Source organism: Pleurodeles waltl, chromosome 6 (genome assembly GCF_031143425.1).
Source record: "Pleurodeles waltl isolate 20211129_DDA chromosome 6, aPleWal1.hap1.20221129, whole genome shotgun sequence".
Lineage (NCBI taxonomy): Eukaryota > Metazoa > Chordata > Amphibia > Caudata > Salamandridae > Pleurodeles > Pleurodeles waltl.
In genome coordinates this window covers 293631658-293642510 of record NC_090445.1, presented here as the reverse complement: position 1 = coordinate 293642510, position 10853 = coordinate 293631658, and the positions used below count along the sequence as shown (strand labels likewise).

Below are 10853 nucleotides of genomic sequence, written 5' to 3'. Positions count from 1 at the left end.
CGGTGGAGGATTTCTTATCTCCAGTTTATCACAGACCTTTGGTGTGGAGGACTTGTGTGGGTGTCTGGATTTTGGCAGATTCCAGCCTTTGGGTCATAATGACCGTGGCGGAATTCCGCGGCCGCGGCAGTGTGTTGGCGGTCTTCTGCACAGCGGTAAGCGGCTTTTACCGCCAATGTTGTAATGACCCCCATAGTCAATCAGGATTAGATTATGATTTTATTTCCATTAATTTTGTAGATAATTTGTTGGTGGATAATCTTATTGATTTTGAATTACGCACTTGTCACCGGAGAAAGCTTAGAAGGGTCGGTATTAGACTCCAACTACATCCACCTTTGGGCAGTCTATGAATTTTTCCAATTCTATGTGACGGCCCAGCAGGTGGGGTCTACGAATTTGGTAGCAGTTGTGCTTCAACCATGTTAGGCAATCCTCTTCATTCACCATTAGAAGTGAAATGACTACCCACTGTTCCCTCATTCATGACTACTATTGCAGTTTCTGGGGCTAGCTTTGAAGAGGGGACCAATAATTCTGAGGATGTTCCTAGGGTTCAGATTTCCCGGTCGGAACTCTCAATTATATCCTGGAATCTGGCGGGATGGGTAAGAAGTTGGGAGACCCCGAGTGGGTTAGTTTTATTAACAAGCAGGATATATGCCTATTTCAAGAAACTTGGCCGAAGACCCGATATTCATGGACGAGTTTGTGACATACTTTTCAGTGGCCTAACCAGCATTGGGGTGTTTTGGTCATGCCAAGGGGGGACTTATGATCCTGCTAAATAAGTCTTTACAGTGCGATCGTTCAGTTTTACACATGAACTCCCCCAATTTACTGGGCGCCCAACGTTCATTTAACCTAGATTTTAAAATGATTATAATTCATGTGTATGCCAGGTCTGTTTCTCAGGGATCAGAGTCTCAGACACTTGTTCAGTTATCCAGATATATGGACACCCTGCACTTGTTAACTAAACTAGTGGTTGCAGGGGACATAAATTGTATTTTTGAAACAGATTGTTCTAATAGTAATTTGACGGCTGAGGAGGACGAATTTTGGGGCATCCCTCAATTGAAGGAAAATGTCCAGTGCATTGGCTCTCTTGTTGTTTCTCAGTTGACTTCCCTTTGTTTTAGATTTGGACTAAGAGCATGTAATGGTCATATTAGCTCTGATTTGAACATTGCACCCTTTTTTAAACAAGGGTTGTTTTCTAGAGTTAGTGATTACTTCTTAGTGGATGTTGGGCTCTGGTCCCTCTTTATAGATATGAAGGTAGACCTTCGTCACGAGAGCGATCACAATCCTCTACTCCTTACCTTACGTAGTAATGTGTTAAGGAGATTGCAGAATATCCGGATCTCTGAGGTCCCCAAACCTCTTTTGAACCATAGACATACTCGTGTCAGTTGGCCAAAAGTAATGTCTAACCCTTATTTGATTAAGAAAATGTATCTATCCTTCTCAGATATTATGTCTGGTTATGAGGAGTATGAGGTTAGTGACATTCCAATTTTGAGCATTCACGAAGAAATGGTAAGGAACTTGCAGGATATTTTCTGTAGGAAGACTACTATTAGGCAATCCTCTGACAATTTTAAAGTCAGGGAATGGTTCAATAAGGACTGCTCTAATGCTAAATTAGCCCTACAATTAGCCATCATGACTCATTCACTGGAGGCGATTAGAGTTTCTAGACTTATGTATAATAAAACCCTGCAATTGGCAAAGAAAAGTTGGGAAGATACTACCTGGCAGAAATTGCTGGATGCAACCAAACTCCAAGACAATAGGGCCTTTTGGAAGCTATTGGCCAATAGACACAGAGGGGGTAACAGCACCATCTGTACGCATATTCAACATGAAAGATGGGTGGAACACTTTTCTCAGCTTTATGCTTTACCTACGACACAGGATTCCTTGTCTTCGTTCCAGGCTGAATTGCGTCATGAGATTGCTGATCAAAGAATGCCTATTGATAGTTCCATAGATTGTATTGTTTTCTCAAGAATTAAAACTATAGTTGCTATTAACTCCTTAAAATCGGCCAAGGCTCCAGGCCCTTATAAGATACCGGGGGGTCTTTTTAAATCTGAGCCAGTTATTTGGTCCTGGTATATAAATACGTTATCAAATGCCATAGCTGCAGGAGGCCCTATTCCCAAACCTGGAAAGGGGCTGAAATAATTCCTATTCACAAAAAGGGTGATGTGGGTTCCCCTGCTAATTATAGACCAATCAGCCTCATTGACAATCTTCCAAAACTTTTTGCCAAGCAGCTTCTGGATAGGCTTTTGGATTGGGTCTATGCTCATCAGGTACTGTCTCCACTTCAAGTGGGTTTTTGTCCAAAAATTAGCACAGTGGATCAGGTTTTTAGGCTGACCCTCCTATATTGGAAATTTGTAGTCTTGGCAAAGCAAAACATATATGTTGCTTTTGTGGACCTTCCGTCTGCTTTTGATTTGGTCCCCAGAGAAAAGTTATGGGATGTTCTGCATAGAATAGGTATTCCTGTTAATATAGTACATTTATTACAATGGTTGCACGAGAATACATATGCCCAGGTGAGATGGGGTAGCCAGGGAGAGCTAACCGATCATATAGCCATCCGGTGGGGGGTTCGCCAGGGATGTGCCCTTGCACCACCCTTTTTACTTTGTTTATTAATGAGGTGGTGCACGCTGTGTCTTCTTGTCAAAATGATGCTCCCTCGCTGAATGTGCAAAAATTCCCTATTCTATTATTTGCAGATGATTCTCTTTTGATTTCCAAAACCTCCAGGGATCTTCAGATCCTGGTTGATAGGTTTAATCCTTTTTGTGCGGATCATGGCCCGGAACTTAATGCCAGTAAAACTAATTTAATGATATTAAGCACGGGTTCTGCTAGGAGATGTACTATTACCTTAGATGGGGCTCCCTTAAGTAAGGTACGTTCTATAGATTACCTGGGAGTAAGAATTGCACACAACATGCAGTGGGAGGATCAGACTGGTAAGAGTGCTTCACTTCTTCAGCATAGGTCAGGTCCCATTCTGCGCTTCTATAATACCATCACTGTGAAAGCTGTTTCTCCTGCTATTAATATTTATTTGGAAAAGGCACAGGTTGCAGCAACTTATGGCACAGAGGTGTGGGGTCCTTCTAATACCAACAAATTGTCAGTGGGTGAAAATAATTTCGCAAGAGCTCTTCTTGCATGCCCTACCAGCACAACATTGATCCCGTTTTTTTATGGACCTTGGGTTTCATCACATCTCTGATGTGATAGCTTTAAGACCCTTAATCTTCTAGGTACGAATTTGGACCACTTCTGGGCTTACTGTTTATAGGGACTCCCTTCAAGATATTTTAGATAGACCTAATGCAGCTTCTATTCCTTGGCTCAAGCATGTTTCTAAGTGGTTTTACAGCTTGGGACTTGGGAATTTTTGGGAGAATCCTCACAATTTGGGGAGGGCCCAGAAACAACTCTTGAAATCTGTTTACTGGTCCTATATCAGGAATAACTATCTCTTACGTACATCTCATGGTCGATTGACAACAACATTTCTTGATTTTAAATGGCATCCCCAGTTTGAATCTTACTTGGACTTAATCCCTGATTTACTAGGTAAGAGCCTTTATGCTAGTTTTAGATTTGGGTGTCTACCGTTAAAGTCCCTTACCGGTCGTTGGCGATTATCATTAACATTTGATTTATGTCCAGCTGTAATTGTGTATCTGAATCTGTGGCACATTTTATGTTTTTTTGTCCAGCTTATGCCTCCGCTCGGCTAAAATGTATACGTCCAGTTTGTAGGAAAATGGGCAATGTAATGTTGCCATTAGGATATTGAGGAGTGACACTTCTCCTGTCTTAATTTGCGTGGTTAGCAAGTTCCTTGCGCCGCATGGTATATACACTGTTGTTCTTAAATTTTTATATTTACTTATTTATTATGTGTATACATTTTGGATCGTTGTGATTTTATGCTTTGATGGTTATTTATGACCGAATAAAGCTTGTGTAATACAATATACTAAATGAAAAGCCTTCACACCATTATTTGTCTAATTTCTATTAATTTATTTCTTGCAAAATTACTATTTAAATTATTTCTTTATTCATTTATGTGAGAGCTTTTTATTTTATGGCATAATGCAGAACATAAAAGAAATATTCAAGTCAGGGCAATCTAAAGAGGCTCAGTACGTACTCTAATATATTTCTATCAACTTATTTGTTTTTTATCTATTAATTACAACGTCCACAGACACCTTAAGGGGTATCATGGCACTGACACACTATAACCTAAAGAATGCTGTTCCAAGCTCTCCAAACCACAGGTAAACAAAACAGATATTATTTGAAAAGAACAATTAGCTTTCATAGCAACAAAGCCAAAGACGAAGAGAGTTCAAAAGTTTCGGCCCTGGTTGATAGATCACATGCCCTCTGACCTGCACTTTTGTTATTTTAGTCACTTAAAATAGTAATTGTTGCTATGTCTGGAATTCAGCTGGGGATAGTATTTTATGAATCTCTCGTTGAGGGAAAAGTCGATTGGAGGCTTCTTTTTTAGCTGCTTTTATCCAAGTTCTTTTTATCACTGGAAGCTAGTGGAACCACTTTCCAGCTTCATTAATTCATTAAGATGGTCACATTTTCATAACCTGCTCTGGCCGCAGTGTTTTACATGTATTGCAGCTAGTCCAGTGCTTTGGCTGGAAGGCCTAGGCAGAGAGAATCGTAATAGTCTGGATACTGAAGGATGCAGAGAGTGAGTGCTTGTTTGCAAATGAACTTTGGAAGAATTGGCAGAATTGTTTTAAGGAAAACAAAATGTGAAAACAACTGCTGCAGATGTTGTTTAATTGTTGATAGTTCTAGAGTATCATGTACATACCCAGTGATTTCAAGTTGTTCACTGAACACTGAGGAGAGCAAAGTGAAGCCAAGTAAATTGAGTCTTGTCTTCTCCTAGGGTTGTTCCTTACTAATAATATCTCATTTTAAGAAATTCCGATACATCCAGACTTGGATATCTACTAAGTATGTGCTTAGATTTTGCACATGCAACCGTTCCTTTTCCAGTACATTAGCTTGTCATCAGGATACATCGCTCACCATGATATCAACTCACTGATGTAAAGGGCCTTGTAAATATTAAAAATCAGAGGTGAAAATAGTGATCCCTGTGGCACTCAATGGTTGACCTTGCTAAGTTAAATTGGAACCACTGCATGGCCTCTGCATGTAAATAATGAGAAGTGAAGCAGGGATCAAAGAACCATAAATTGCTACAAGAGTCTTTAGATCAGAGTCTTATGATCCACCATATTTAAGGAGGTAAGTAGATCCAGAAGGATGAGAATTGCTGAGCCTACATCAACAGTGACTTTACAAAGCTCATCAGTCACTAGAATCTATATAGACTCAGTTCCCTGTCTTGGAGGAAAACTCATTTGAGCCGACAATGTGCACCGGCACATTCAAGAAAAGAGAGCAAACACTAGGTGTTCGACCACGGTTTTTCCAGTAGTTTCCAGTAGCGGCTCGAGGGGTGCTGAAGGGGCGGGCAGCGCGCGAACGGGGGAATAAGCATAAACATTTATTATATTTTATTTAACAAAAAAAATTAAATGCTTACCTTTCCGCCACCGCGCCTCTGTCCCTCATTGCTGCTGCAGACATAAGCTCCCAGCCTGCCCTGTGGCCAAACCTTACGCTGCTCAGAGCAGCATCAGGATTGGCTGGGAGCGCTCCCAGGCAGACTGGGAGCCTGTGCAGGCTCTCTCAAGCCTGGCAACTGTGTTGATGGGCTTGAGAGGGCCTACTGCGCATGTGTGTAGCATTTATACCTGGAATGTATGTTTGGCCGGCCCGAGGCTCTTTACCCCTGTGGCCCTGCCCCCTTCACCAAAAAACAATCATAAACAAAGTTTATGATCGTTTTCTGGTGAAGGTTTTGCAGCTGTCATTGCTGGCGGGGGGGTTGACGCTCCTCTGCCCAAATGTAGTGCCGCCACTGGTAGTTTCCTGAAATAAGTATTCCACCACCTAGCAGTATAAATTATCCTTTATTGTAACATGGTGATAGTCCTTGGTTTACATTTATCAGAGACACGTCTGGTGGCAAAGGACATATTGAACATTTCTGTAGGCACAAGGAGATGTCATGTGGGCAGCCAGACTTCCACATGGACAGTTAGTTAATTGGGTCCTGAGCTGGAGCTCCAGAGCCTTGTTGTAGCGTCTGGCTGCAGCTAGAATCTTCAGAATGTTGGTGGTAATTGATGACAGATTCATACAGCAGCTGCGTAAGCAAGATTTGGGCTACAATAGACCCTTGAGGTACACCGGAAAGGACCTTTGCTAGCTGCGCGCTTCAATTTAGATACAAGCAGAACCAATTGAGTGCTTGTCTTTCTGACACCAGGACCTTCGTAAGTGTTTGATTGAGGAAACTATGAGTTACTATTGCAAAAAGAAGCAGGCAAGTTAAGAATGGGGAATCAACTATCAACAATAAGAGCTGTATGTCAAAATGTCTAACAGAAATATTCACCGGAAAAAAATATAGATCACAAATATGACCTGGGACTGTATTGTCAAGATACAAATACATAGTGGAGTAGAGGTTTAATACCATCAGACTTCCATTACTGGTATTGGCTTCTCTCTGGTGCTTTCTGGTGTCTCTTCTTTATTGCTGTGTTTGGATGTACACCAGCTGGCTTTCTATGCAGAGGAAAGAGCTGCGGGGCAAATGGATTCTATATTGTACCACATTTACAAGAAGAGGTACTTTCTAAATGTGTAGACACCTTTTTCCTTAGAATGTTGTTTTTCTGTGACAGAATACAAGTTGAGTAGGGCTATCTCTATGCCTGCTACAAATGATTTGGAAAGTGATTTTCAAGGCGCCCCTAATGTCCTTGTTCCTCAAGGTGTATATAATGGGATTAAGCATTGGTGTGGCCACAGTGTAAAGCAAGGACAAAGCTTTGTTTATATTCATGGAATGGCCAGTTGATGGTGCCACATATAGAGCAATTAAAGTCCCAAAATACATAGCAACTACAAGAAGGTGGGAGCTGCAGGTGGAGAAGGCTTTTTGTCTCCCTGTAGCTGAAGGGATTCTCATGATGGCTACAATAATATACATATAAGAGACAATAATTAACAGAAAAGGAATTGGTGTGACAGTGAATGATACAACAATGCAATACATCTCAGCTAAGTATATATCTGAGCAGGCAGATTTTAAAAGAGGCATATTATCACAAAAGAAGTGGTCAATCCAATTGCGAGCTGGAAATTGTAACTGGTAAATCAAAATGCTTGTAATCATTGCAATTAAGAATCCAGATGCCCAGGTACATTGGACGAGGATAACACAAACTCTTTGGCTCATGAGTGTACTGTAATGCAATGGGTAACAAATGGCCATATATCGACCATAAGCCATCAACGTCAAAAGAAAGCACTCAGTAATTGCTAGCGAGCCAAATATATTCAACTGTATGACACAACCAGCAAGAGAAAGTGTGATACTGCCAGATAAAAATCCGCCCAGCATGGTGTGCACGATATTTGTTGTGTACCAGATTTCCAGAAATGACAAATTGCCCAAGAAGAAGTACATGGGAGAGTGGAGGTTGTTGTTAGCAGACACCGTTACAAGTATTAAGATGTTCCCAACCACTGTTAATAAGTAAATCAATAGGAAAATGACGAACAGGAAAGGCTTCAGCTCAGGGAGAATCTGGAAACCAAGAAGGATAAATCCTGGAACATTAGTTGTATTTTCTAAACAAATGTACTCTGCTCTCTGCACCATCGAAGAAGAGACAATTGATCCATTACTGTTAATAATAACGGAAGTACATTTATCATCACAATAATATCAATGATTTATAACAGTATCATCAACTCAACTGACAAACACATATATTTATTTTAATCCTCTTTCACAGCTTCTGAAGGGAATTAATCTTTCTTTTGAATAAGAATAAATTGGTAGACTTTAGGATTAAGGGCAGTTTGCGATGGAAAATGGAACAAAGAAAATTGAATTACACTCACTCACTAAAGAAGATCAGAACAAAGTTTAAGTTTGATTAATAACCTTATAAAATGTAGGATATATTGCTCTTGTGATAAAATATTTGGTAGACCTATCAGACGTAGGAAAGCCATTCCCCAAACTTTTTGTCTTCAACTCCTACTTTGCTAATTCATTTTTGCTGGCTTTAGGAATGTGTATACTTTACCACTAGTATTCAGTGCTAAAAGGAATGCGCTCTCTCCCTAAAACATGGATATACTCATAAATCTCTACATCCCCACAGCCTGTACATTGAAGGTTACTAGTGCGCCAGCAGCACTTATTGTGCCACCCACTTAAGCAGCTCCTAAAAACATAGACCTGCCACTTGAGCCTCAATGCAGTTTTAAACTACCAAATGGGCTTAGCAATATAACCCTCTTTCCAAGCTTTAAACCCCCCTTTTATTGCATTTAAGTCACCCCAAAAGGTAGACTCTAGGAAGCCTATATGGCAGAATGCATTGTAATTAAAATATTGGGCATGTACTTTTAAGTTTTACACATCTTGTTAGTGAAAAGCTCATAAATTATTTTTTTTACAACTGCAAGACCTACCTCTCTCAAAAGGTAATATTGGGTTGCCTTATTTCATTTAATGAGTGCTAACTCTTAGTTAGGAAGAGGTGCACGTTTCATATTTGGTGTCTGAGAAATCCTCAGTTAAAATCCTCTTTAATGCTAAAGTCAAATATTACGTTAAGATTTGATTTTGAAAATGCCACTTTTAGAAAGCTGCTATTTTCCTGCCCAAAGTACTAAGTGCCTGCAGCCTGTTCCTGGGTCACAGGACTGGTTGTAATTGGCAGTACTTATTCCTCCAGGCAGCCACACAGTAGAGTGACTAGGTGCCCCTAGATGGGCCATCACTAACATAATGGTGAGACAAACACTCACTTGCAACTAAATAGGCTTTGTCTTGCCATCACAGAAAAGACTTGTCACCACTACATTGTTAATGCAGCCAGCCATGAGCCAGGGTAGGTGAGGCAAGAAACTTCAAGCACTTCAAAGGGAACTCTACATAAACTTCTCCTACTTAAAAGAAGGAACCAGGTATACAAATATGACCCTGAGACCCACTCTTTAGATCACTTTCTGGACCTGCGGAAGGACTCTCAGAGATCTGCCCTGCTACTTGGTTCCTGTTCACTGCTTGAACCCAGGACTACCAGTGTGACTCCAAGGGCTAGTTGATTATCCTCCTGCTCAGAGCAAACAATTCTCTAACCATCTTAAAACCGCACCTTGACCCTGTCTGAGTGAACCCCTCCATCCCTGGACACTTGGTGGTGGTGTTAAAGGCACCTGGATAACCAAATTCCCAAACTGGGGACTTAGAAACGTTTTGGGCAAAAACTGCGCTGTGAACTGAGAGGAGACTGGGACCAGTCTGCTCAGCATCCCTGGTCAGCCAGACTTTGCAGCTACTCCCACTAAGCTCTTTTCTGGAGCAGGAAATCCTGCTCAGCAGTCCTTCGCTAAAGGGGTATCCAGCTTCATGAAATTTTTGTTGGCTACAGCTTTGTTCCACTGTAGATTTTTGACTTCCTAAGGGCTAGATGTACAAAGCTTCTTGCTGTTCCAAATGATCCGATTCATAGAATCAGGCTATTTGGGACTTCAAAACGCTTATTGTCATGTGGAAACTGCCAATTGTGTTTGAGTAAGTTCGCAGTTTGGGTTTGAAAACACAAACAGAACTGCTATTTAGATGGAGCGTATTTAGCCGTTACTTTCCGTATAGGAAATCTGAATGGTATGTATCAATGTTTTGCAACTGACATGTGGTTACAAAACATTTGTACTTTACCACCAACTGAAAGTTGGTGTCAACCCACACATTGCGACTCCTTACCCTTTGAGGATGTTTAAAACAATATTTTTTTTAGCAGGCAGGGTTCCCACAAACCACTGCCTATTCTTAAAAAATAAAAATGAAACATTTAAAAGCAATCACAGACATATTGGTCTGCTGACCTTAGCAGGCCACCATCTATGTGGTGGCAGAAAATCATCGTGGGGTCACAAATTGAGGCCTGTCAATAATACTCTGAAGTAGACAATCTAGCCCTAAGTCTGAATGTGGAAATCTTTAATGGAACTTCGTCCAGTGGCTCCTCCGAAGACACTGCCTGCAGCCTTTGCCCTCTGAACTTCTACTTTCTCAGAGATTTTTCACAGAAATTTCTTCAAAGTTCAAAGGTAAGTGTTGACTGGGCCCAATCAATTTTTTGTGTCCGACTCTTACCACATTGTGGTCAGCCATATTCTTAGACTTTGAACCGATCTTTATCGACTAGATGTCAGCAGTTTGCGCTTTGATCTTTTAGGTGCTCTTTTTTGCCATAATCTTTAAAAAATCATAACTCCAATTCTACTTATTTGATTTTTGTCATTCTGGTGTCAAATTAATTAATAAATGTACTCTTTTTTTTCTTAAATGGCATGTAGGATTTTTCTTGTGTTGTCTTTTTACTGTTTGCCTGTTTGCTTTTATTACTGTGTGCCTCTAAGTTAAGCCCGACTGCTTTTGTGCCAATCTACCAGACGGTTAGCCACAGGTTAATATAGTGACTGTGTGGTTCACAGTGACAGGGATTGAGGCTGCTACTTGAGCGGGGTTAACACCCCAATCAACCAGCAACCTAATTTGTCACAAAATTGTTTGAATTTCATAAGATATTCACACTAATGTTTGTCGATCATTGCATGAACTTAAAGATAGAGAGAGAGAGAGATGAAGAATGGGA

General features: G+C 40.7%; 1 protein-coding gene across 1 annotated transcript; it reads right to left on the bottom strand.

The window, feature by feature from the left end:
* Window positions 1-6826: 6826 nt before the first annotated feature.
* On the bottom strand, window positions 6827-7834 carry LOC138301531 (olfactory receptor 11A1-like). Its single transcript, XM_069242046.1, has one exon. The coding sequence runs from the start codon at window positions 7832-7834 to the stop codon at window positions 6827-6829; it is 1008 nt and encodes a 335-aa protein (XP_069098147.1).
* Between the last annotated feature and the right edge of the window lie 3019 nt (window positions 7835-10853).